General features: G+C 56.3%; 1 protein-coding gene and 1 non-coding gene across 8 annotated transcripts in view; one reads left to right on the top strand and one right to left on the bottom strand.

Moving 5' to 3' along the window:
• EMID1 (EMI domain containing 1) overlaps window positions 1-25,012 on the bottom strand; it is a 40,652-nt gene extending 15,640 nt beyond the window's left edge. For 4 of the 7 annotated variants that reach the window (XM_057526801.1, XM_007170749.3, XM_057526806.1 and 1 more), the window contains exons 1-13: window positions 24,854-25,012; window positions 17,105-17,218; window positions 16,534-16,637; window positions 9,061-9,144; window positions 7,971-8,032; window positions 6,393-6,513; window positions 6,103-6,153; window positions 5,930-6,019; window positions 5,175-5,312; window positions 4,033-4,122; window positions 3,840-3,892; window positions 3,266-3,328; window positions 3,119-3,163 (exon numbers count right to left, since the gene is read on the bottom strand). In XM_057526801.1, coding sequence (XP_057382784.1) covers window positions 3,119-3,163; window positions 3,266-3,328; window positions 3,840-3,892; window positions 4,033-4,122; window positions 5,175-5,312; window positions 5,930-6,019; window positions 6,103-6,153; window positions 6,393-6,513; window positions 7,971-8,032; window positions 9,061-9,144; window positions 16,534-16,637; window positions 17,105-17,218; window positions 24,854-24,954 — 1,116 coding nt within the window. In that variant the 5' untranslated portion in view covers window positions 24,955-25,012. The remainder of the gene's footprint in view (window positions 1-3,118; window positions 3,164-3,265; window positions 3,329-3,839; window positions 3,893-4,032; window positions 4,123-5,174; window positions 5,313-5,929; window positions 6,020-6,102; window positions 6,154-6,392; window positions 6,514-7,970; window positions 8,033-9,060; window positions 9,145-16,533; window positions 16,638-17,104; window positions 17,219-24,853) is intronic. The other 3 variants (XM_057526802.1, XM_057526807.1, XM_057526805.1) reach the window with 2 other exon arrangements.
• Window positions 19,490-19,596, top strand: LOC114236381 (U6 spliceosomal RNA). Its single transcript, XR_003622360.2, has one exon. It is a non-coding gene; the product is annotated as a U6 spliceosomal RNA (small nuclear RNA).
• Window positions 25,013-27,159: the final 2,147 nt, after the last annotated feature.

Below are 27,159 nucleotides of genomic sequence, written 5' to 3'. Positions count from 1 at the left end.
GAAAAAGCAAAAATGTGGAGACAGTTAAAAGATCAGGGGTTAGAAGGGAGAGAGGGATGAATAAGCAGAGCACAGAGGATTTTTAGGGCAGTGAAATATTCTATATGATACTACAATGGTATATACATGTCATTATACATCTATTAATACCCATAGAATGTACAACACCAAGAATGAATCCTAATGTAAACTATGGACTTTGGGGGATAATGACATGACAATGTGGGTTCATCAATTGTATCAAATGCACCACTGTGATGTAAGATGTCGATGGTGGGGTAGGCTATCCACGTGTGGGGACAGGGAGTATATGAGAATTCTCTGTACTTTCTACTCAATTTTGCTGTGAACTCAAAAAATGCTGTAAAAAAGAATTTTATTCATTAAACAAAACAACCAACGAAAAACACAACCCAGCAACCTTACAGATCCGGGAATCTCAGCCAACCCGAAGCAGGATAAACACAAAGAAAATCACAGCCAACTACATCATGATCAATCTGATGAAAACCAAGGGTAAAGAGAAAGTCTTAAATGCCTAAAGAAAAAAAGACATATTATGTACAGGGGAAAAACAATAAGAATGACAGTCAGTTTCTCATGAGAAATTGTAATTGTCTACGTAAGCCAGAGGACCACGGAACAACATCTTTAAAGTAATAAAGGGGGATAAAACTGCCAACCTATCATTTTATATCCACTGAAAATATCTTTCAAAAATTAAGGTTAAATACAGTTTTAGATAAACAAAAGCAGTGAGGATTTGTTGCCAGCAGACCCACACTACAAAAAAGGCTAAAGGATGTTCTTTAGGCTCAAGAGAGATGATACGATATGAAAATCTGGATCTACAGGAAGGTATAAAGAGTATAGAAACGATAAATACATCATGAGATGTAAAAGACTATTTTTCTTTGTTTTTTAAACTTCTTTAAAAGTCAACTGTTTAAAGCAATAACAACAATGTATTGAGGATTTATAACAAATACAGAAGTAAAATATATGATGGCAATAGCACAAGGACAGAAGGGAGTGAATTATACAGTTGCAACGTTCTTATATATACATGAAGAGGTATAATACTAATTCAAGTAAAAGGATGCATATTATTATCCTTAGAGCAACCATGAAAAAAATAACACAAAGAGGTATAGTGAAAAAGTCATTAGTAGAGACAACACAGGACAATTCTCAATCCAAAAGAAGGCAGGGAATCTAAAAAAAAAGGTACAGATGAACTTATTTACAAAGCAGAAATAGAGTCACAGATGTAGAAAACAAACTTACGGTTACCAGGGAGGAAAGGGGGGAGGAGGGATAAATTGGGAGACTGGGATTGACATATACACACTACTGTATATAAAATAGATAACTAATAAGGACCTACTGTATAGCACAGGGAACTCTACTCAATACTCTGTAATGACCTATACGGGAGAAGACTCTGAAAAAGAGCAGGTATTTGTATATGTATAACCGATTCACTTTGCTGTATACCTGAAACACAACATTGTAAATCAACTATACTCCAATAAAATTTTTTTTAAAATCTAAAATTAAAAAAAAAAGAAGGGGCTTCCCTGGTGGCGCAGTGGTTGAGAGTCTGCCTGCCAATGCAGGGGACACGGGTTCGAGCCCTGGTCCGTGAAGATCCCACATGCCGTGGAGCAAACTAGGCCCGTGAGCCACAGTTGCTGAGCCTGCGCGTCTGGAGCCTGTGCTCCGCAACAAGAGAGGCCGCGATAGTGAGAGGCCCGCGCACCGCGATGAAGAGTGGCCCCCACTTGCCCCAACTGGAGAAAGCCCTCGCACAGAAACAAAGACCCAACACAGCCATAAATAAATAAATAAATAAATAAAATTAAAAAAAAAGAAGGCAGGAAAAGAAGGGAAAAAAAAGAAATAAAGGAGAGCTTGGGGTAAACAGAACACAAATAGCCAGATACTTGACTTAAACAGAACCATATCAATAATAATATACATCACTAAATGTAAATGGAGGGACTTCCCTGGTGGCACAGTGGTTAAGACTCCATGCTCCCAATGCAGGGGGCCTGGGTTCGATCCCTGCTCAGGGAACTAGATCCCACATGCATGCTGCAACTAAGAGTTCACATGCTACAACTAAGGAGACCACGAACTGCAACTAAGGAGCCCGTGAGCTGCAACTAAGGAGCCTGCCTGCTGCAACTAAGACCCAGTGCAACCAAATAAATAAATAAATGTAAATGGGGAATTCCCTGGTGGTCCAGTGGTTAGGACTCTGTGTTTTCACTGCCAAGGGCACGGGTTCAATCCCTTGTTGGGGAGCTAAGATCCTGCAAGCTGGGCAGTGTGGCCAAAAAAAAAAAAAAAGTAAATGAACTCAATAGTTAGACTGTTTTAAAAAAAAAAGCAAGACTCAAGTATGTCTTTTTTCTTTTTTTGGCCGCACCACGCAGCATGCAGGATCCCAGTTCCCTGACCAGGGCTCGAACCCATGTCCCCTGTATTGGCAGGTGGATTCTTAACCACTGCACCACCAGGGAAGCCCAAGATGCACTTTAAATAGAAAGACAAACAGGTTGAAAGTAAAAGGATTGGAAAATATATACCACGCCATCACCAAGCATAAGAAAGCTGGTGTGGCTATTTTAATATCAAACAAAATAGAATTCAAGACAAGAAGTATTCCCAGAGAGAAAGATATTCATTTCATAAAGATAAAAGGACCAAGAAGACATTAAAATCTTGAATGTGTATGCACCTAATAACAAAGCTTCAAAATACATGAAGCAAAAACTGACCAAACTAGAGCGAGAAACAGACAAATCTACAGTCATAGTTGGAGAGATGGAGAAAGAGGGAAATACAAAGAGTCAGAGAGATGGAGACACAGAGGGAAGATAGAGAAAGGGAAACAGGTACAGAGACACAGAGCCAGAGCGAGGGAGATGGAGGCAGCCTGATCCTAAGAGGCTGATGGGACCCTGAGACAGGGGGTGAGAAAGGAGATGGCGCTTGCTCTGGACCAGACAGGGAGGGTCAGGGGCTCTGGCCATAGGAGATGGAGCCATGGCAGGGGTCTGGGCCTGTGGGATCCTGGAGGGGGTGCTGCAGGGTGGGCAGCATCACTTACCTGCCGCCCCATGGAGCCCTGGGGGCCGGGCTCCCCACGCAGTCCCTGTAGGAGGGAGGAGAAGAATGGAGTGCGCTGTCAGAGGGTCTGACCCAGGGTGCCCAGGACTCCCCAGAATCCTCCACCCAGGGCCACCTCAATACTCACTCTCTCGCCCTTCTCTCCTGGGTGGCCGGAGATTCCTTTGGGTCCAGTGGGGCCTGGGGGTCCCTGAGCAACAAGACAGGGCCTCAGCCTTGTGCTGGGGCAGGGTAGAGTGGGCAGGGACTTAGGGGTCAGAGGGGTAGGGAAGGGCACCCCAGCTTGGCCTCGGCCTCTGGGCCCTTCACCACACACCCAATGCCTGGCACACAACAGGAAGTTCATACAGCTCAGTGTTCAGAGCGATGGCCCTGGAGTCAGACAGTCCCTGCATTGATCTGGAAGCTGCCATGTGCTGGCCACAGCCCTACGGCAAGAATCTCCACCTTTCTTGGCCTTAGGTGATAACAATACTTGCTTCTTGTTACATGGACTGAATAAGAAGATTTATGGAAAGTATTTTGCACATTAAGTGCTCCATAAATGCTTTAATGGAATGAATGAAAGGATGGATGAATGGATGATGGATGGATGGGTGGTTGAGTGGGTGGGTGGGTGGATAGGTGAGTGGATGGATGGGTTGGGTGTGGGGGGGTGGATGGACGGACAGAAGAGTGGGAGTATATGGAGAAATACTCACTATATGTCCAGGATTCCCAGGGATGCCCATGGGACCAGGAGGTCCAGGAGGACCTGGAATAAGACGTGATGTCCTCAGGTCCGAAACAGTACTATGCCAGGAAGTCCACCATCAGCTCCCTCCTGATAGCCAGCCCTAGTCTCTCTGCCATCCCTCAACCCTGCCTCTTACCCTAGACCTGGACTCAACTTACCCATGGGTCCTGGGGGGCCTGGGGGCCCAGCCGGTCCCTGGGGCCAGTGGCTGCTGGTCTCAGTGAAGGTGTTGGACAGAAATGGGTCCCCTGGGGGAGGAAAGATGAGTGAGCAGGGCTGGGCTGGGCGGGGCAGAGTGGGGCAGTCAGTTTTAACCTGTCACTTCTGCCAAGCCAGCTTTGACTGCCCTGTGGGACAGCCTGCAGCATGGCTGGGGCCACCAGGCACCCACTCCAAGGGTGGGGAGTCAGGAGACTGTTGGCCATGCAGGACCAGAAGCAGGGAGACACTGCCAGAGTCTAGCCAGTGACATACAGCAAATGTCTACCCTGCTGAGCCTGTACTGTCACATGCCTAATGGGAATAATAATAAAAGTTACCATTTTTGACACTTACTTTGTGCCAAGCTTCTGTGCATGGGTGTCATACAGATAAGGAAACTGAGGCTCTGAGACGGAGAATGTTTTGTTGTTGTTGGTTTTTTTTTGGCAACGCCCCACCACACGTGGGATCTTGGTTCCCTGAGCAGGGATCGAACCTGTGCCCCCTGCATTAGAAGGGCAGAGTCTTAACCACTGAACCGCCAGGGAAGTCCCTTGGAGAGGGAGAATGAATGAATGGTGCCTGGTCACGCACCAAAGGTATGATGCAGATGGGGTTGAACCTGGCACTCCAAGCGCTGACCCCTGGCAGCGCGCGTGCAAGTCAGGCTTCGGAGAAGGTGAAGGATGCGTGTCAGGGCCCAGCTGGGTGGAGGGGGCAGGGCCTCTCTGAGCACAGAGGCAGGGCTGTGGCCTTGGGAGTTCAGGGCTCACGTCCTGCTGCTAGGCCTTAAGCTTCCCAGTGCTCTGAGGGCTGGATCCCGGCCAACTCCAAGGCTTGGTGGGAGGGCCTGATGCTGGTGGTTCCCAGCACAGGCTCTGGAGGCCTCGTGGATCTGAAGCCGGCCCCCCTGTGCCCTGGCTGTGTGATCTCCCCTCTCTGGCCCTCAGTTTTCCTCATCAGTGACAACAGCGCCCATTGGAGGATCAGGTGACTTATGGCCCAAGGGCAAGCCTGGTATACAGAAGGTGCCTGGCAGATGGTCATGCCAGCCTCACCCCACCACCACCTGGACCTGCTGTGACCCCAAGGGACTCACCATGCTGGGAGATCCGGGTGTAGTGTGGCCCAAGTGGGGCTGGGGGGCCAGGAGGCCCTGGGGGGCCTGGAGGTCCCCTCTCTCCAGGGGTGCCCACAGCTCCAGCCTGGCCAGGGCTCCCTGGGGGGCCCTGCGGACCTGCAATGGAACCAGGGGGTTTGGTGGGTATGCAAGAGGCAGGGAGGCCCAGGGTGGCTGCAAGGGGGAGGGAGGAGGCAGCCAGGGGCAGCGGGTACGAGACGGCTCCAGAGGCCACAGGCCAGACTCCCTGGCCGCCTATGAGGGGGATGAACACAGCCCTCCCCTGGGGCTTCAGGACAGTGGACACTTGGTACACAACAGGTGCCTAGCAGACGCTGATTTCCAGAATGTTCTCTCCTCTCTCTTCTAGGCTTTTGCACGAGCTGCTCCCTCTATCAATCCTCCCCTGGCGCTGCCTGGTGTGCACTTCAGGTCATTCTGAGGCCTCACCTAAGGTGTAGCTCCCACTGGGAAGCCCTCCCCGTCCCCCACTCCATCCAGGCTGGGTCTGGGCTTCCTTCCTTAGGGCTCCCTTAGCTGCAACGTCCCCCATAAGAACCCTGGTCACATGGGGTGGGCACTGCTATTTCTCCCCTGACTAGGCCTACCCCCCACTAGCCTCCATGGTCTGGGAGCTCCAGGAGGGCAGGGTCTGGTAAGGAAGGCCCCAGCCTGGGCTCACCTGAGCGGGGCTGGCCAGGGGAGCTGGAAGGGCCGGTGTTGTGGGCACTCACCTGGCGGGCCTCTCATCCCCATTGGGCCCCGGCTGCCAGGGTCTCCCTTGGGGCCAGAGGGCCCAGGAAGCCCCCGGGCACCAACTCGATCTGGGGGAGAAAGTTCATCAGCTCCGCAGCTCCGGCCTTGCGCTTGGCCTGCCCCCGGCCCTGCCCGCCCCGCCAGCACCTACCATCTCGGGGGAGCAGAGGGGCCCTCACGTTTTCTCTGGTTCCTGGTAGCCCTGGGGTGGAGGGGTAGGCAGGGGTCAGTGGTGTCTAGAGTTCCTACCCCTGCTCCACCAGCTGCTGGGCCTCCCAGGACTCCAGTGCTCAGGGGCCCCTGGAGACCATCCCCTCAGGCCCAAGGGAAAACTAGGAAGACTGAGGCCCACAAGGGGGTCAAGCTGGGAGTCAGCAGCAGGGAGGGGGCTGGAACCAACTCATCGCCACACGGGAGCGTGTTCCCCACTGACCCACTCACCTTGGAGGCCTCCATCCCCGGGGCTGCCCTGGGCAGCTGGGGAACCCCAGAGCGGGGCGGGGTCCTCGGGGGCAGCTGGGGTCGGGGGCACTGCCTGCTCGGTGACAGTCAGCACCGCCACCTATGGAGGAAGAGGACAATAGGGATGGGGTGGGTACCAGGGTCTTGCCAGGGTCAGGCCAGCTCGGGGCCCTGGTGTTGGGGGCAGGAGGCCACGTGGCTGGCGGAACCCAGCCTGGAGTGGAGACCCGGACTCACAGGGGCCCAGAACTTCATCAGAAGTGACTATGGTTTTCAAAATGCACAGTTCATCACATTCATTGTAGAAAAGTCATCACACACCATCACAGTCACCCACTTTGAGTTCTGAGACTGTCCTCGTGTTTGCTGGGCCGTGCGGTTTTTTCCTATGCTTACCTGAATGTTAATAAGTATATTTATATACATTTATATGCATACATAATATGAAACTTCTCTTGGTCTGTTAAAGCACCACAGGCTGCAAGGATTTTTACTAAATTTGAAGGGAAATTTGGGAGGGTCTGGCATGAAACAGAGGTGCTGAGGTGTGTACAAAACCACTTTTGGACGCAGTGGAGGGGAGAGCCTGAAGGGTCAGCGGTGTCCCGTGAGCCACTTACTGAGGATTAAGAGAGGCCAGAATGCCCGCAGACCAGAAAGTGGGGGCCGTGTAGACCTGCCCAGAGAGAAGCTGACCCGGAACTGAGACCCAGCCCCCAGATCTGAGCTGAGCTGCCCCTCATGCCGGCTTCCCCTGGGAGGGAGCTTGGGGAGCAGGGTGGGGTTCCTGGGGTGCTCACACCTCATAACGGGGGTTTTAACCCATGCTGTTTAGAAGCTTGGTTTTTCCACTTGATAGATAGATCAGGAGCATCTTTTCGTGTTGGAAAATGGAGGCATTGTTAATGGCTGTCCAGTATCCCACTGAGCCACACTTGCTCATTACACAACCACCCCTTCTGTTGTTTGGTTTTCAAATTTCCCTCTTAATTAACACTTGGATGAACATCTTCGCAACTAATCTTCCTAAGATAAATTCCCAGAGGAGGGAATGGATATGCAGATTAATGTAAATGCCTCTATGTGTGTTTAAAAAATCTGGAAGAAAAGATGCTTAAATGTTGGCAATCACTCTCTCTGGAGGCACAGGCGACGGAGGCCAATGGTTTTCTGGTAGGTTTTTCATGGTGCTGAGTTTTTCATGTTTCTAAATTTAGAATGTCTTACTTTTTAATGGTTAAAAACTTTTTATCTTGAGATAATTTGAGACATGCAATAGATGTTTTTGCTTTCTGGAACTGGGAAGATAGCATTATGGGTGGGTGGGATAAAGGATGAAGGTGACGGGGCAATGAGGGGACCCAGCCACGAGCTCTGGGGGGGTGTCTAGGAGTCTCTGGGTGGGATGGGGATAGGAGAACCTCATGGATCTCCTGGAAGGAGAGCAGGCCAGGCTGTCTGACTGTGAGCAGGCTTCCCGGGGTGGGCACTGGAAGGGAGGCTGAGAAAGCTGGATGGGAGGGTGGTGCCTGCCTGCCCCGGAAGCTGGTCACCCACCTTGGCCTCTAGAACCTTCAGCCTCTCCGTCAGCTCCGACACTTTGCTGCAGTTGAGACAACCTGCAGGGAGGAAGCAGGCTGGGCCAGGGCTCCCAGGTTCCCCTTGGAGCCCCTCAGCCCCTGGGGGCAGGATGGAGGGAGGGGACAGATACCTGATGACCCCAACCCATGAGATAGCCCATCACAGGGAAGGGGCTAAAGAGTCACAGCCTGTCCAGGGTGAGCCATGCCCTGTGGGTGTCCTTTGGCTCCAGAGCCTCCAAGGGGACTGTTTCTCTCAGAGCAGGACCAGGGATCTGACTCCTCATCCAAAACGACTGCATCCCACATGGGCGGGGCTGGCCTCGGCTTGAAGCTTTGGGGACCGACACATTACAGTCCAGACTGGGATGGCCTTAGGTGCCACTCTCTGACCCTTCTTCCAGAACCACCATCCAGCTCCCTGGCCTCCTCACTGATACCCCAACGTTATTCATAACAGTGCCGGGCAGCCGCCGAGCACGATACAAGCTCACCTCTCCGGTCCTCACCATGATCCTGTGTGTTAGGACAAGTGTCACCCCGTTCACACCTGGGAAGGCTGAGCTCAGAGCAAGGGTGGAGTGAGTGTGTAACCGGCAAAAACCCTGGGTCGAGGCCCAGCGCTGTCCCTTCTTGGCTGCGGGGCCCCAGGCAGGGTATGTCCCCTCTCTGACCCTCAGCCTCCTCCTCTTTAAAGTGGCGACAATGATGCCTTCCTGGGGTGAGGTTTAAACAAGTTGATTATGGAAAGCTCCTGGCACAGTGCCCTGCATCCTACAGACACTCAGAAAAGTGTCGTTTCAATAAAAAAAGGAAACTGGGGGCTTGGACCCGTGTCTGCAAGACTCTGGGGGTCCTGGGTCTCAGGTGCCTGGGCCCAGGTCAGACTCTCCTTGGGGGGCCCTTCCTCCACCTTCCAGTTTTCTTTCTAGCCTGCGGTGGACAAGCGCAGGGTGCTATCCCTGACCCTCCACTGCTGGGCCCAGCTGGCTTTTAGGACAGTCACCACCAGCCCCTCCAGCCTCCCCTAGCCCAGGGGGACCCCAAGCAGCTGCCCCAGGACCCACCTGACAGGGCTGTGGGCCGAAGTGCCATCCGCCACATGGCGTTGCCCGACCACCCGGGCTCCACGAAGCCAGAGGAGCCTACAACTGACGGACAGTGAGGGTGAGAGCCCTGCTGGCTGTGACATTTTGTTCTGTCCCCCTCCCCCCCCACCTGCCACTGCGGCCACAGAGGGATCCCTACTCCCCTTAGTGCAAAGGGAGACAGGCCCAGAGAGGTGGGGCAGTTTACCTGGGTCACACAGCATGAACTGGGCTGAGCTGGGACAAGGCTATCAACCTGACGGGGCTGGGGAGAGGGGCTGGCAATGGGTGGGGGCCACGGGTGAGGCTGGGGGCTTCTCCAACAACCCCAGCAAGCTGCATGGGTTAAGAGCTTAGAGTCAACAGATGCAAGGTCAGGTCCCAGCCCTGCTACTTGCTGACCTGTGTGACTTGTCCTCCCTGGACCTGCTGATTTTCCCATCTGTAAAATGAGATCATAAGGTCTCTACACCTCCTGGGCTGGTGTGAGGCCTGAGGATGGCCATGCATGCAAAGGGCTCACTGAGCACACACAGGGCCTGGTATGCAGTAGGTGCTCAATAAACACAGCAACGTCACCATCCACCCTCTCCCTGCCCCACTTGGTAAGAAGACACCGAAGTGGATCCAGCTCTGGTTTTAAATGAAAACCAGAGGGAGGCTGGCTGCCTGGGAGGGCACGGGGGCCTGTTCCAGGAGGCCACCCCTGCCGCCACCCCTGTGAGGAGCAGGCAATCCTGGCTGGTCTGGCTTTGGGGACCTGGTCCTCTCCATAGCTGGAGGGTTGGGCTGGCCAAGCCAGGGGCGGGGGGCGCAGCTGGAGGGACTCTGAAGCCAGCAGTGGCAACTGCCCCCCCCCACAGCCCGGGCCTGCCTTTTAAGGCCGCAAAGTGTCGCCTGGGGGGAGACAAGACCCAAATAAGGCATGGGCCTGGCAGCTCAGAGCCAGGCTGTGGGTTGGTGCAGGGAGTGAGAGGCGCCGGGAATTCAAACCAGACGGGTCCCTCTGGCCAACCCCCAGCAGGGTTGCTGCCAGACCCTTTCCGGGTCCCACCACGGGACCTTCGCCCAGGCTGGGCCCGCATCCCCAGCATGCCCTCCCTGGGGGCCTGCGACTTGTACTCTCACAGGGGGTAAATCTCACCTGGGATAGAGGAAGGGGGTTGGCAGCCCACGACTGGGGCAGAGGTTGGGGGCTCTGTGGGCAGAACAACAGCAGTGGGGGGTGGTAATGCCACCATGAGCCATGCCCGGTGCTAAGCCCAGCTCGATCCTACAAGGTAGGTAATAATAATAACAGCCAATGCTTGTGCAGCACTTATGCTGGGCCCGGCACATTCTAAGCACTTCTCATAAACAGTCTTAACTCACTGGCCTCACGAAGCCCTGTGAGTGGGTGCTAGTAACCCCTCTGCTTTAACCCCAGATGGGGAAACTGGGGCACAGAGTAGCTTGGTATTACCACTCTTCTGCCCCCCCACCCCGTGCTCAGATAAATGGATGAGTGAATATGAATATTTCCCTTTGGGGGGAAACAACGCAGAGAGGGAAAGAGACTGGTCACCCAGCTGAAGGCTGGAGCCTGGACTGGAACCCAGGTTAGTCTAACTCCAGGGCCCGTTGTCCTCTCTCCTGGGCCACCTGGCACTGCAAGTCCCCCAGGTTCCCCTGGGCAGAGGCAGGGAGGCGCGGTGCCCGTCAAGAATCCTGGTTCCTGAGAAGAACGGCCTCGGTAAGCCCTCCTCATCCCCTTTGCTCCCAGGTGAAGATGTAAAAGGCCACTGGATGACTGCTTCCAGGAAGTCGACCAAAAGAAGAGGCCGTCCCTCCAACCCCATGGAACTTTGAGCTTTCTCTGGGATGAAGTTGGGCAGAGTGTCCGCCCTGCCCATCCTCCCCACCACCCTGCTATCGTCTTCCATTTTTTCCATGGCACTTTCCACCCTCTAACATGTTATCTGCTTGCCAGTTCCCCGGTCTGATCTTCCGCCCTCCTTGGCTGGAACGTGAACTCCACCAGGCAGGGACCTTGTCCGTCTTGTGAGTGGCTGGGGAAAGTGCCTGGCGCGCAGTAGGGCCTCAGGGCTTCACTAAACCTCTTGTTGAGGAATGCATGAATCACTGGCTGAAAATGAATTTAAAGCAAGCAAACAAAATAAAAGGCAAAATAATGTGGACGGCAGACATGACTGTCTTGAAAATGAACATAAGGGTTCGAATGTCACGCCAGGGTGTCCCCGAGTTTTTAATCTGTGAACATATGGTTGGAAATTCTTTTTCAACCCACTTGCTTTGGGACATTTCACTGGGAGCCAGCCAGAGAGAACTAGAAAAACTAATGAAAGCATGGTCTGACCAGCAGTGCAGACATAACTGGCTCAAAAGAAACTGTGAGTTAAAATTAAAAAAAAAAAAAAGAAAGAAAGTTTAAATAACAAAAACTGTCAGAAAGACCAGAAAATATTGGCTCTGGATTCAAGATTCACAAAAAATGGCCCCCCAAGCTCCCCCCAAATTCTAATAAACGGACAGAAATACTTTAAGGGATGAACCATGTTGTAAATGGCCCTATACCACACAAGATTCCAGTACGTAAAAAGCCTAGGGCTGGGGAAGGTCTCCTGTAGGATAAAAATGTCACATCCCGGGGCTTCCCTGGTGGCGCAGTGGTTGAGAGTCTGCCTGCCAATGCAGGGGACACGGGTTCGAGCCCTGGTCTGGGAAGATCCCACATGCCGCGGAGCGACTAGGCCCGTGAGCCACAATTACTGAGCCCGCGCGTCTGGAGCCTGTGCTCCGCAATAAGAGAGGCCGCGATAGTGAGAGGCCCGCGCACCGCGATGAAGAGTGGCCCCCGCTTGCCGCAACTGGAGAAAGCCCTCGCACAGAAACGAAGACCCAACACAGCCATAAATAAATAAATAAATAAATAAATAAATAAATAAATAAATAAAATTAAAAAAAAAAAGTCACATCCCTCCCACTGGTGTTGAGCCAGGGCCCCTGGAGCGGGCCCCAGTGGGCTGAGAGCCCCCCTCACCCCAGCCTGGTGGTCCACCCTGAAGGGTCCCTCCCCAGCCCCAACCTCGCCCTCCAAGGGGCTCCCGGCTAGTCCCAGGACCACAAACCCTGGCTCCACTCCGGGACCCTGACTGTGGGCCACTTCCCACCATCTGGGAGGTCCCGGCCAGCCCTATACACACACACACATACGCACGCGTGCTGCCTCCTCATCCCCACAGCCACTGCTCCCATGTCACCTCCTCCAGAAAGCCTTCCTGGACAGACCAGGGAACCCACCAAAGCCCCCCACCAACAAGCTCTCATCACTCCATCTTGACCTCCACAAGGCCAGTGCCATCTGCAGTTTCTAGCCCTGTGCCCCCCTAAGCAGCCGCCCTTCCCTCTGCCCAGTGTCTCATGTTCCTTCTCAACAGATCCTCATGAGAACACTGAGGCCCAGAGAGGAGAGGCTGCCCGTCCACACAGCAGGACCAGGGCAGAAGAGGGGAGCAGAGCATGGTGTTTAAATCCCACCCTCAGCCGGGAACGGGGGTATGAGACGTTGGCAGTGTCCCTGGGCTCCAGTTCTGACTTTCTCTCCGAGGGGCTTATTCCTTCATAACCCTCCCCCCAGGTCTGCTGGGTCCAGTGACCACAGACCACATGAGCGTAGACTCCCCTGCCCCAGCCCAGCTCCCCTCCCGGGAATTTACTTTGCAAATGTAAATATTTGCTACTGTTGGCCTGAGCCAGGGTTTGGGGTCAGGGCTGGAGCTGGGAGCTCCAAGAACTCTCCAGCAGCCCTCTGGGAAGCCCTGGTCTGTGTCTGTCCTGGTCCCTCTGCGGGTAAAATGAGGTTTCCACTCATTTCCCGTGCACCCACTTAACGCCAGACCCGTTCCAGGGACCAGAGAGACAGGATTAGTGATGAAAGGGTGGGGATCCTCGGAGCCAGGCGGGAGCGCCAAGAAGGTTACAGGCAGAGAGGACAGCCACTGCCCAGGCTCTGGGGTGGGAGAGAAGGCCATAGTGGGCCCCAGGCAAAATGGAGGGAGGGCGAGGCTGGAGCACCTCGCTGGGGCAGCTGGGAGGGCAGAGGGGGAGCCTCCCGGCTGGGGGTGGAGGATACACTGGTGGGAGTCGGAGGTGGGGGCCACTGAGCCTCCCAGACAGGAGTGGAGTAGACGGGTGGCAGATATGGGCAAATTCCAACAGCATTTAACCTGCAGAATTCTGAATCCGCAGAGTAAGGCACAGGCTTGGCACTGCACCTGGCATTTGGTTAGAGCACAAGAGCCGTGTTTGGGAAGGGTCCAGCCCTGGACAGTGGAGAGGCCGAGGGGCCCAGGAAGTACTGGGCTGGAATCTCCGTCTGCTTTTAAGCTTTTTTACTGTGTGATCCTGGGCAAACTTCTTCCCTTGCTGTTCCCCACCGCAGAAGACAAGGGCTGTGGGGGTCCACGGATGGGGAAGGGACAGGTGTGACGGACAGACGGGGACAGTGAGGGGGAAAGTGGAGGCTGCCCGGCTCTGGGGGAGCCCATGGGGAGGGGAAGGTGAGGGAGCCCCCTCTCCTCTATCTTTCTATCTGGGAGGAGCTGGGGCAGAGGCTGGCTTCCGTCAGTCCCAGCTGTCTGAACACGTGCCCCACGAAGTCCTTGGCCAGCGCTGCTGCACAGGAAAGACCTCGGCTCTGGTCAGACTGAAGGGCTTTGAATCCAGCTGTGATCCAGAGCAAGGCACTCCTCTCTCCCAGCCTCAGTTTCCACAATTGGACCTTCTGTACCGTGACATGATGGCACGATGCAGGTGAATACAAATCATGGTGCCCAGCACAGAGGACAGTGGCAGCTTTCCTCCCCCTTTATGACAGTGGCAGTCATAAAGTCTACATCATTATGACTGCAGGAGGGTCTGAGGCAGGGCGACATTGCAGACCTCAGGTCAGAGCCCTTGGGAGAATCCCAGCCATGATGCTTACTTGCTGTGTGACCTTGTGTGAGACCTGTACCCTCTCTGAGCCTCACTTTCATCATCTGGACAATGGGGTTGTTGGGTGAGAGATCAGTCTGCGGGGAGCCCCCAGAGGCAGGGTGATCACTACAGCCCTACCCTCAGCAGAGCCCAACAGCCCAGGCCACTCAGGGGATCAGGACCAGCCCACGTGATGCATTCTGGCCTTGGCCATTCCTTGCCTGTTGTTTCTGGTGGTAGCAGGCAGCCAGGTGAGAGCCTGGGCCAGTCTCCTCCCTGCCATCCAGCCCCAAGGCCTGGAGGCACTGACAGATGGACGCTTGGTCAGGCTGGTCCCAGTCCCAGCTCTCACATACTGAGTATGGGTATGATCCTGCCCATTTCACAGGTGAGGACACTGAGGCCCAGGGCAGGAGAGCCCCAGGTGTTGCAAGAGCACAAGGCAGCTTGGTGCCCTTTAGAGAAGGTGCCCCTCCCTCTGAGTGGGCACGAGACAAGTGCCGTGTGAACTGCAGCCTCCCCCACCCCCGGCCCGATACCCCTGCACAACGACTCGCACGGTGCACGGGGAGTACCCGGCCCAAGGCCACACAGCTGGTGTGTGACAGAGCTGGCCCATCCCCAGGCTGGAACCCCAAGGCCCTGCCGAGGGAGACGTCAGGGTTGGCCCGGCCCCAGTCCTTGTCTCGCACCCCCACCTCACCCCCGCGGCAGAGCCCCAGCCCTTGGCTTGGTCGTGGATGCACAGCCTCCAGCTGCTGCACTCAAGGGCATAGGCGCTGCCGCCACCTGCTCCACGATGGCCCCACAGACCTGGGAAGGTTTGCCCTTGGGAGGAGAGCCAGGGACAGAGTGGCCTATGTATGGGCAAGCGCTCTGCACCCAGGGGGCCCCCGCACCCTGGGGATTCGCCCCCTCCTTACCACCAGCTCCTCTGTGGCCTCCTTGGCAACAGTCCCTCCTGGCTGGCTCCCCTCCTGCCCCTGGGGCCCTTCTGCCTCCCCCTCTTCCTCCCAGCATGTAGGGGAGGGCGCTGTTCCTGGCCCTCTCCCTTCCCTTCCTGTCTGCTCCTCCCAGCCTCCCACATCTGCCTTGGTGAGAGTCTCAGCCAGTTTCCTTCCCTGCCATCCAGCCTCAAGGCCTGGAGGCACTGACACATGGATGCTTGGTCAGGCTGGTCCCAGTCCCAGCTCTCACATACTGAGTGACCGCAGGTCAATCCCCTCACCTCTCTGAGCCTCAGTTTCTCCATCTGTAAAAAGGGCTGCCTCTCTGTACCGGACCCCTGCTGGACGTCAGGCAGCTCCCCCCTCCCTCTGGCCACCCTGCTCCTCCCCCGCTGTGTTGGGGGCTCTCCCACCCCACATGAAAACCACCAGGCTCCCTCCTTGCCCCACTCCATGGGGAGTCTGCCCCCACCCCGTATGACTTCACCTCTTTGGGCCTCCGTTGCCCCATCTGTGAACTGGGGCTGCTGTGGGGTCCCAGGGAGGTGAAGTGTGTAAATCTCTCAAGAAACACCTATGAATGGCGCTATAAGCATCACCTTCCCTTGATTCGGAGGCTGTGTTTCACACGTCGGTGTTTCTGGAATCAGAATGCATCTTTCGACCGATAGTCACATTAAAGTGCTACTTGGGGGCCCCGAATGCCTCTTTCTATTGAGGGGCCTACGGGCCTGGTTCTCAGGCTGGCTCTAGGCCAGTCTATCCTCTTTCTGGACATTCTTCGGAGCACACTGGGTTCAACCAGGCAGTGAGGGTGGATGCAGCCTGGACCCCTCAGCAGAGGTAGGCGCCCTCGAGGAGACGGTGCTGCCGGTAGCTGTGTGGTCAGGGGAGGGGCGGGCTGCCTCCTCTGCGCCCCTGCTGGGTGCTTGGCCCCAAACCACCGAGCTGCACGCAGAGAAGGTGGGGGGTGAGAGGGGGGCCTCTGCCTGGGACACACTCCGCACACAGGGTGCCCAGCTGAGTCCTCCCATCCCTGAGGGCCTGGGGGAAGCCAGGCAGACCTGGGTTCGAATCCTGCCACTTAGGAGCTGTGTGCCCATCACACGCCCCTGTGTGCCCATCACACAGCCTTGGTTTCCTCACCTGCAGACTGGGTGTAGCCATCCCAACCTTGCTGACACACTGCACTAAGTGGTGCTTTGCTTACCTGCACCGTTACCACCTCCCATGGAAATGTCCCCAAGTTTGGAGGAAAGGCTTGGGATGTGTGACCTAAGACGTGAGCTACTCAGCATGTATGAAATTCCTCCAGGGGTCCTGACAGTGTCCCAAGAGGCAGGTGGTCAACACCCGTGGGACAGCAGACACCCACTGTGGCCCAGCTGCGTTTGGCCGGCAGCTCTGTGCAGCAGCCCCAGTAAGTGTGGCGCTGCGCCCTTGAGCACCTACCGACTCAGCGATGGTTTACAGCTCCCTCCCACACACCTGAGGGGAGGCACCTGGTCTGCGCCTGGGGCAGTCCTACCTTCCTCACAGCTCGACCCCGAGCGCCCAGGGCAGCACCTCCACTCGCGGGCTGTCACCGTCTTGTACATCACCTTGTATGTGGGTCTCACCACGGTTCTGTAGCTGAAAGAGCGCCCAGGTGGCCCGGTTCAGATGGGCCTTCCGCCACCCCTCCCACCATCCATGGGGACAAACCCAGAGCCTCCAGGGTCCTCTGCCACCGCCAGGTCCCTCTGGAGCCTCTTTCCTCATGCATTCTGGGACTCAGCCCTTCCATTCCCTCCCCAGCCCCCAGCCGGGGGGATCTAGAAACCAACTGGACAGGAAGCCCCTGCGAGCTGGGCTAGACTGTCCCCAGTGTTGAACGCTCACCTAGCGAAGGCATGCAGGTGAATGCTGGAATCCCTCCCCCAAGGAAGGCCCAAGAGTCAAGGGGAGGCACTGGGAATGGACAATGCTCCCTTTGTCCGCCCACCCTTGGGGTCCCAGGCATCTCCTGCACTGGGTCCCAGCCCCAGCACCAGCCCTTCGACCAGGCCGTGCCCACAGCGGGAACCCCAGCAGCTCCTGCTCCACGCGGTCTCGCTCACCTGTTCCCAGGGCAGCTCATGGGCCAGGGGCAATTCTGCAGCACGCGCTGCAGGTAGGTGCCATTCTGCACGTGGCACGAGATGGTGCGGGTCACCACGTATGAGCACCAGTTCCTGAAACAGACCAGCAGAGAGGAAGCTCAGGTGCCACGCGCAGCCCATGTTCTCTCTGGGAGCCCCGAGTCTCCAGGCAGGGAGACCCCTAAGCTCTCTGAGTTCTTCGGGCCCTGGTGGGAGTCTCTGGGCTGAAGTGGCTGAGCAGTGAATTCCAGAACCCTGGAGGGGACAGCTGTGCTGGGGGCTCTCGGAGGTCTTGGGGAACGAGCTGCAGGGGGCCAGACGGGAGCAGGGCATCTTCACCGGGGCTCTTCCTCCTCAGCATCTCCTTTCCAACCCTGACCCGTCCAGGCCACCACTGCCTCCCACCTCCCACCTGGACAAGGGCAGTGAGTGAGTGTCTTTCCCCTCACTCTCTCCCCAGAGGGAGGGTCAGACAATGGAAACCTGGCGGTGTCCCTTGCCTAGCCCTACCCTCAGCCCTCCAAGTTTCCTGCTCCCACTCCTGCTGTGGATCCCTCACCTCCAGGCCTTTGCTCATGCTGGACCTGATGCCTGGAGCACCCTTCCCCCAATTCTCTTCCTGACACCTCCTACCTTCGAAGCCCCGCTGTGCTGTCACCTCTTCCCTTGTTCTCTTCCACCTCCACCCCCATCTGAGTAGAAGCGATGGTTCCCTGCCTGGGATTCTAAGCGCTCTGTATCCCTGTCATGCTGAATCAAGCTGGTGATTCGATTCATGTCTGTCCTCTCCCTCCCTGAGGCATGTGAGAAAGAGGCTCTGTCTCACTTATCCTCAGGTCCCCTCTGTGTGAGAGCTGGGATGCACAATCAATATCCCAAGCATGGAGGACTGACTTTTTCAAATGCCAACGAATAATCATCTTGCACTGCACATACTGAGCACCTACTGTATGCTAAAGGTATTTACATCATCTTCCCACAGTGAACCAGGAACCCCCCCCCCATTTAACAGAGGGGTAAACTGAGGCTCAGGGAGGGGAAGACAATTGTTCATGTTAAAGAGCTGGTGCATGGCAGATCTGGATTTGAACCCAGGAATGTGGACGGCTCAGCCTGGCCCCCACCTCCATCCCAGAGGCCCCATCAGCTCCCGTCTCCTCCCCACCTCCTGAGCCACGGTCTGTGGCTCTGTGAAGGCCTCAGCCTGGGAACCTGCTGACCCTGGGCTCCAGGCCACAAAGGAAAGTCTGGTGGGGTGGGGGCTCAAGCTGAGAAGGGTCACCTGAAACGGTCACTCCTTTCCCAGCACCAGCAAAAAAACGCAGGCCCGTGACCCCGTGCAGGGCTGAGGGCCGGTGAGCACCTGGAATGTCCCAGCCATCACGGAGGTGCCTGCCACCTCGGAAACCCAGCCCTGCAGCTGCAGCCCCACCCCCACCCAGCCCACCTGAAGGAGAAAGTCTTTGGCGGGGACCAGTTGACAAACTCGCTATGGGACTCTGCGGAAGTCCCTTCACCGTTCTGTGTCACGCTGAAATCAGTCCAGGAGGAGGAAACACCCTGGCCGACCGCACGGAGGTGGGAAAGCCAGAGAAGGGTGGCTCCGATCAGCCCAGTGATGGGGCAGGAGCTCAAAAGAGCCCTCGGCCAGGGAACCCACAGCAGAGGTGCCAGGCGCTTGTTACAGCACTGTCAGGAATGGCGCAAAACTGGAACAGCCTGAGTGGGACCCCTAGACACAGAGAACCAGGTGCTGTGACAGAGTTCAAGGTCTCCATGTGCCTGGTTAAGGGGGAAAAAGTATGTGTGGACCAAGAGAATGACATTTCCATTAATACATGAAAAGCAGAGAAAGCCAAAAGACTGTAAATGTATGTACATATAAAGCTATGTGTGTATTATTATTTTTTTAAAATTTTATTTGGTCACGCTATGCGGCTCGTGGGACCTTAGTTCCCCAACCAGGGATCGAACCCCGGCCCTTGGCGTGAAAGCACGGAGTCCTAACCGCTGGACGCCAGGGAATTCCCTATGTGTGTATTAAGTGAGGAAAAATCACATGCCTAGATGAGCTCCATCCACTCAGGACCCTGTGCTCACAGCAGCCTCCGTTTACCATGCCAGGAGTTGTGCCCAGGGCCTTCCACACACCTAATTATAAGTGCCACTTTACAGATGGGAAGACTGAGGCTCTGGGGTCTGGGATGTGCCCCAGGCACCCACGATGAGCGACACTGTCACGGTTGGAACTCAGCTTCTTCTAACCCCAGGGCTTGTGCTCTTAACCACAGGCTGGAAATGTTTCTCCTAATGAGCAAGTGGGGATTTTATGTTTAAAAAGATGCATTTCAAAAAGGCCCCCCAGTGCTCACTTCGGCAGCACATATACTAAAATTGGAACGATACAGAGAAGATTAGCATGGCCCCTGCGCAAGGATGGCACGCAAATTCGTGAAGCATTCCATATTTTAAAAAAAAAAAAAGGTTCTGAAGAACCTAGGGGCAGGACAGGAATAAAGATGCAGACGTAGAGAATGGACTTGAGGACACGGGGAGTGGGAAAGGTAAGCTGGGACGAAGTGAGAGAGTGGCATGGCCATATATACACTACCAAATGTAAAATAGATAGCTAGTGGGAAACAGCCACATAGCACAGGGAGATCAGCTTGGTACTTTGTGACCACCTAGAGGGGTGGGATACGGAGGGTGGGAGGGAGACGCAAGAGGGAAGAGATATGGGGATATATGTATAGGTATAGCTGATTCACTTTGTTATAAAGCAGGAACTAACACACCATTGTAAAGCAATTATACTCCAATAAAGATGTTAAAAAAAGAAAGGCCCCCCCACCCGTTAGAGCCTTTGGGTCCCCAGAGCTGTGGTTTAAAACCCGCTGGGATCTTGTTTGGGGGGGGGCATAAGCCCCTTTGGAGACTGATGTGAGCTGTCGCTCCTCCCCCCAAAAATGCATAAAACTTGGGGTACAAGTTCAGGGGGATTCAGGGGCTCCCTGAGCCTGTGTGATGTCCCGCAGCCTAGCCCAGGGGCTCTGTGAGTGGAGGAAGGAGGGAGGGAGGGAGCAACCTGGGCAGAGGACGGCCAGAGCATGGGACACAGGAGGAGGGCCCTGGGCATGGACTGAAGACTCCATGCCAGTGTACAGACTCACACACATGCACACACATCAGTATGCACACACATATGCAGACATGAAAGCACACAGACACACCCACATACACAACTTCCAGACACACATGTCCATGTGCACACACAGACCCACATAAGCGTGCGTGCACACACACACACTACAGCACGCAATCAGACCAAGGTCAATCTGGCAGGACACATAACCACAGAAATGACTGTCCAACTTGCACTCGGGCCCACACCTGCAGACACAGGGCTGTGCACCCTCACACACATGTGTGCACACCCCCCCCCCCAATGCCCAGCCCCTGGACTGGACTGGGGGAGGCAGGCCTGTGACTGCCCACAATTGCCCTAGCAATTCTTTTGACCACGGGGAAGCTAGAGAAAACAATTTTTTTCTTCTTCTTCCTTACTTAAAATCTCCCCCATGTGAGTTGCTGCCTGGTTCCCTGGTTTATTTCCCACCAGCTGGAGTTTGCTTGAATCCCCTGCTTAGGAGACACGGAGCTGATGGCCGGCTAGCAGACACTTTAGACAGGAGGCGACACTCTGGCCAGGTGGGGTTCAAGGTCAGCCCCTCGTGCCCTCCACCTGGGGGGTCACCAGTAATTACGTGCTGCCCCTCCCTGGCCTTGAAGACCCAGTCCCACTGCTGCCAGGATAAGCCCGAGCTCCTCCGCAGGGTCCTAGCCTGGCTCCGCCACCCGCCCACCCCTCCGTCCACTTTCCAGGGGCGCTGCTGGCCTGAAGTCCACAGCCCACCATGCTGCCCGTCACCCTGCAAGCCCTGACCGCTGGGTCCTGCACACTTGCGCTGCTGCTCTTTCTCCTTCCTGCCCTCCCTCCCATGCACGTCTTCTCCCCACCTCAGATCTTTGCATAGGAGATACCCTCTGCCTGGAAAGCCCTCTCCCTGCTCTAGCAAACTCCTATTCATCCTCTGGGTCTCAGTCCTGAGGCTTTGGGCACAGTTGGGCACCTGCAGGGCCCCCCTTCAGCCACTCACAGCAGCCCTGAGCTTTTTCCTCCCCCGATGGTGCTGTGGGAGGGCGTTGGCGGGGACCAAGCCAGTATGGGGCTCAGCCCGGGGGCGCTCAGGGAGGTTTGCTGAATGACTGAATGACTGAGAACAGACAGTGGCCCTGGGCAGAGGAGCCAGGACCCAGGTTCCCAGAGATGGGCGCAGTCCTTGGAGGCCCCGCCCCCATCCTGCTGCCCTTGGGACCTTCTTTTCTGGGGCGTGGTTGGTGATAAGCCACCCAGGAACCCGATGACACTGGGTTACCTCCTGTGGGATGGGACAATGGCAGGGGCTGGGAGGAGGCAGCACCTCTCTCCTGGGCCTGCCACTTCTGCCCACTCAGCACCTCCTGGGCCTCCAGAGGCTGCCGGGAGAAGAGAAAACAGGCCAGACCAGCTCGGCCTGGCACTGGCCACCCCCACGAGGGCCCCCCCGCATCTGCCCTCCACCCCCTGCCACGAGGAGCTCAGGGGACTTTGTCTCCACGGGGCCCAGGGCTGTGATCCGGAACAGTGATAGGGGCTAATTGCAGGAGGCAGCCAAGCGGGCTGGGGGCCAAGGGACGCTATGAAAAGGAGAGGAAAGAAAGAAGACCCACAGGGTGGGGGTGGGGTGAACAGAGCCAGAACCCCACACCGGAGGCGAACCCCACACACTGGCTCTGCTGCTTCCTAAGTTGGTGACCTTGGACAAAGCCCTGACCCACTCGGGGCCTCACTTTGTCCATCTGCAAATGGGGACAGCAGACTCTCCTCCAGCAAGGGAGGTTTCAGGCAAAGCCCTTCACGCAGCGCTGACGGCTTTTGGTAGTTCTTGTTCCTGGACCGTGACATAGGGCCCACACCAGGCGGCTGTGGTCCAGGGGCTTCCCTGAGGGACACCAGCACTGTACCTTCCTCACAAGGTCCTCCCCCTTGACTTTGGGATAGGGATTGCCAGGCTCTGCATTCTACCAAGTGGAAACTGAGGCTCCAAGAGAAGTCACCTACCCAGGTCACCCCTGTGGGTATAGCGCTGGGATCTGAGCTCCCAAGGGAGGGGGTGGGGAAGAAAATTCTCCACTCTCCTTGATTCTTGGATTTGCCCAAAAAAAGCCAGTACTGCAGGGGAAGAAGCCTGGACCAGGACACCGGTGACGGCTTCAACTCTACAGCCACAGCGTTGAGACACTGAGATGGGTCATTAAAGGCTGGAAGGGCCCTCAGAGGGGCAGGAAGCACCCCCAGCAGGGACTGGGGGGGCAGATAGGGGCAAGGGCGAGCCAAGGCAGTTCTGCACAGCCCCGGGCACCCTGGTTCTGGGGGTCTCAAAGTCTTGCCACATTCTTGGGCCTGGGGGCGGCCCCTTGGATGCCTTCCCGGGCCTCCCCCTCCCCAGGCACAAAGCCTCTTTTCTCCCTCTGGTCTCTCGGCTGCCAAGGGGCGCCTGGGGCACCGGGATAGGGGTGGAGGGAGGGCTGATGGGGAGCAACATCCTCACGCCGTCTCCAATGATGCTGGGATGGGGCCACAAGGGGAGGTCCTGGCAGCCAAGAACCACAGACTCCTCTGGCTAGGGGTCCCTCCCCTCACTTAATGTTGGTCAGAGCAGGAACCACTGTACATCAGGTCCTGCACTGGTTCCTCCCATGGGGGACTGTCCTCAGAACAGGCCTGTGTGCAGGGGACGAGGGGAGGGAAGAGGGGAACAGTGAGGAAACTGAGAGGGGAACTGAGACCTGGGGCCCTGAAGAGACCTGCCTGAGGTCACACACTGAGTGGGTGACAGAGCCAGGAACAAAACCCTGCTCTATCTGAGGCCAGAGCCCCTAATTCCTAACCACGACCTGCAAACCTTTTTCAGCTCCCCAAGCTGACAAAAGCTCGCTCTCCTCCAGGAGAGCTGCTGGGGTGAAAAGTACACTGGATCTGGAAACTGACTGACTTAGATTGAGGTGCCTTTCCCTCTCTAGGCCTTGGTTTTCTTATCTGTAAAATGGGAGCAACAGCATTGCCTACAGAGCTTTTGTGATGCTCAGGCCACTGTGAGCCTTCTATGATCAGATGGGGTGACAGTCCTCAGTGACCACCAGATACCTGCCCACAGACACCATTCTGCTCCCACATAGCAAGTCCTGGGGGGCCAAGGAGTCCAGGCTGCGAGGCAGTGGACTGGCTGAAGGGCAGTCCAGGACTTATGCCTTCTCAACCATCATCCTGAGATTGACACTGGGGACCCTGGGGGTTCACATCCTTGCCCTAGGCAGGTCATGTCCCCTCTCTGAGCCTCACCTTCCTCCTCTATGAAATGAGGACCATAAAAATGTGTGCCTCCCATGGCAGTCGGGAAGATTCTGGAGGGGATAGGTACAGGTGAAATGCCAGCCCAGGTCAGCATGCATGGTGGTGGCTGTGACATCTGCCAGCCGTCAGTCCCTGTCTCAAGACAACTGCTCCTCTGGCCTCTGATGCCACGGTCACCTCTGCCCTCCAGCCCTGCCCATGTCACCTGCTCTTGCTAGCCCAGTGGGGGCACGCTGGCCCCTGACCACTGGGAAAAGGGAATTTCTGAAAAGAATTAAAGAATTGAGCCCGTAGGGGGTGGGGGCCGGGCAGGCCTTTGAATGGGATGAAAAGGCCTGGAGAGGCCTGGCTACTCCGTATTGTCTGCCTCAGACAACAGTGGCGGCTGGCCCTCGAGAGGGGACCCCAGCAGGGGCAGGGGCAGGGGCAGGGGCTACAGTCAGGAGAGGGGCCTGGGTAGGTTCAAACAGTGTCACCAAGGCCAGAAAGACACAGATTTGAATCCCAGCTCTGCTATTAATGGTCAATGAGCCTAGAAGATTATGTTAATCGTCTGGGGCCTCAATTTGCTCATCTGCTAAATGGGGACAAGAGTTCCCTACCTCATTCAATCCTTGAACACTGCCCATAAAGGGCCCCCCTCACTGGTACTGGGAGATGCTCCATAAACACCACCAGACAGAATTCTCCCTGCTCCTGAGAGAGCAGCAGGAAGACAGAGCACTTGCTCCCAGTGCAGTCCAAAATGCCAGGTCCCTGGGGGCCGACACTGACCCTCGGTCTGTGAAACTCCACCCCAGTCTTCTTCCTTTGAGGAAAATAAATAGCTGGGATACTAAAAAAAAGCCAGGAGCACAGTAAAGCGGGGAGGGTCCCCCAAGTGTCAGCTAGAGGGTGTCCTGGGCTTCTCCTATGTGCAGGAAGGGGGCCCTAGGGAGAGGGTGGGGGAAGTCTTGGTGGTTTCCTCCCTCGGGGGAAACCACCCCCTGGGGCTCTGGAGGTGAAGTGGTGGGGGGTGGAGAAGGCTGTCGGGGGACTGCCGGCTCCGTATACGTGAAGTAGGGTACCCCCGCAGGGCCTGGAGCTTCTGCCAGATAGCGGGGAGGCCCAGGGTTCCTGCCCCAACCCGGGCTGGCAATGAGGTGGAGAACCGGGTCCCTTTCCCAATCCCGGGCTTGCACGGAGTTTGGGGGGGGGCGGTGCCTGGAGTCCCTGTCCCCAACCCCGGGCTGGCAGGGCACAGAGGTGGTGCGGGGGGTGGGGGCAGCCCTTACCTGCGTGCAGAGAACGGGGCTCCCCCAACGCTCCACGCGGCGCTGCCTCCCGGGAGCAGGAGCCCGAAGCAAAGCAGCGCCCAGGCCCGCGGGCCGCCCATGTTGCGCCCGGCGCCCTCCGCGCGCGGCCCCTCGCCGTCGCCCCCAGCCTGGCGTCCCCGCCCGCGCAGCCAGCCGCCCAGGACGCGCGGATCCCGGTTCCCAGCGCAGCGGCGGGAGGGAGGGCGGGCGGGAGGCGGGCGCGGGGCGGGGGCGCGCGTTCCCGGCCTCGCCCGGCCCCTCCGCGCGGCCCCCCGCCCCTTGCGCCGCCGCTGCCAACCCGGAAGGAGCCCTGGGGGGCCGGACACCCCCGCCAGGAAGGCCGCCAGGTGCCCACCTGAGCCTGGCGCCCTGCGCCGCGTGGCCCTTTTGGGGGCGCGGTGCCAGTTTCGAGGTGCCCTCCCACGTGTTGCAAAGTGGGGAGCTGAGCCTGGGCCACGGTCTCAGACGCAGCCAGGACCCAAACCCAACAAGCCTGGGCTAATGATGCGGGGGCGTCATCCCCTCTCAACATTTTTGAGGGTTCCAGTTCCCGAGCCACGAGGGACTGTCCATCCATGCAACAAAGGCTTCCTGAGCAGTGAGCGCCACTGTGTGCAGGGCACCTCACCGCCGCCTCACATCCTCTCTCGGTTTAATCTTCAAACCACTCTGGGTGAGGTGGGCACAATTATCCCCATTTTACAGAGAGAAAAAAGGAGGCCCAGGCACTCGTAGTCCCCCTAGGAGAAGACCTGGGCTGACCCCATAAAGTCAGTGTCCACTCTTATCACCATTTTACAGATGGAGAAACTGAGGCAGAGAGGAGATGTCATCTGCCTAAAGCACCGCATCAGTGGTTGGAAGAGCTAGGATTCAAATCCAGGTCTCCTGACTTCAGAGGGGGTGTCAGCTCTTTAGCACAATTAAGGAAGAGTGCAGACATCAGTTGCTCTGGGCCTGGGTTTCCCCATCAGTGACAAGGAAAGGACTGGCTTACAGTGGAGTTACTTCATCTGGGGTACATGGATGAGCTTCTGGGGAGAGGGCTGTGAATCCTACCAAAGTGTATGAAAGTATGGTATGTGTGTGTGATACATATGTGTGCAGGTGTGATAGGGGCATGTGAAATGTGTGATGCCTTTGTGCATGTGTGTGATGTATGTGTCTGTGACCGGAGTGTGTGTTTATGTTCTTATCAGAGGGCACCCAGACCCTCCCCAAACTCCAGGACAGTCTCTGACCTCCCCCCACCCCCTTCTGCCAGAACTGATGGGCAGCAGGCAGTCCCAGGCTGGTGAAGCCACTACCACCGTGGCAGTGCACCGGGGGCCTGTCCTACAGGATCCTGCTGTGGCTTGTCCAGATCTAGGATCTCTGCTAGAAACACTCCAGCAAGAAGGGCATGCTGGCCCTGACCTGATTCCTGGGACTACCTCTCCTAGACTCACCAGAGCAGCAGAGGGCCCTGGGCTGAGTCAGAGGGCGGAGGGTGTGCCAGTGGAGAGAGCCGACCCCTGTCTCCCGAGGGGGCAGGCAGTGAGAGCTGGGTTCAAACCCTCCCTCTGCCCCCTCTGCCCGTGTTAGCTGGGGCAAGGCCTGCCCCTCTCTGAGCCTCAGTTTCTCTTTGTAAGGAGAACAGTTGCACGTTCCTTATGGGGTGTGTGCAGGAATGAGATATGCCTTGGCCCCCACAGTCCCCTGCTTCACGTGGTTCCCCCAAGGGCTCCTCACATCCTCCAACAACGTCATCATGGTGCCAACTTTGCCCCCCTAGGGGAGCTGCCTCCCTCCCTTCCATCTGTGATTTTTGGGCACCTCTATGTGCCATCTGTCTGACCCCCAAGAAAAGCAGCTTTGCACCTCTCTGGTTAGCTCTTATTTTTGACACAACTAGATCAGTTACTTAATCCTCTAGATAACTTGTCACTCTCAAGGGGCCATCTTATGAGATGGTCCCAGGCCCATCTGAGGCCTGGTCAGGTGGCCACGATCAAAACCCAACACCCCGGGGCTTCCCTGGTGGCCTGGTCTGGGAGGATCCCACATGCCGCGGAGCGACTGGGCCCGTGAGCCACAATTGCTGAGCCTGCGCGTCTGGAGCCTGTGCTCCACAACAAGAAAGGCCGCGATGATGAGAGGCCCGCGCACCGCGATGAAGAGCGGCCCCCACTTGCCGCAACTAGAGAAAGCCCTCGCACAGAAGTGAAGACCCAACACAGCCATAAATAAATAAATAAATAAATAAATAAATTAAAAAACAAACAAACAAACAAAAACCCCAACAC

The sequence above is a fragment of the Balaenoptera acutorostrata genome, chromosome 13, assembly GCF_949987535.1.
Source record: "Balaenoptera acutorostrata chromosome 13, mBalAcu1.1, whole genome shotgun sequence".
Classification (NCBI taxonomy): Eukaryota; Metazoa; Chordata; class Mammalia; order Artiodactyla; family Balaenopteridae; genus Balaenoptera; species Balaenoptera acutorostrata.
Note: the sequence above shows the minus strand (reverse complement) of the source record. Positions and strands in the feature narration are given on the sequence as shown.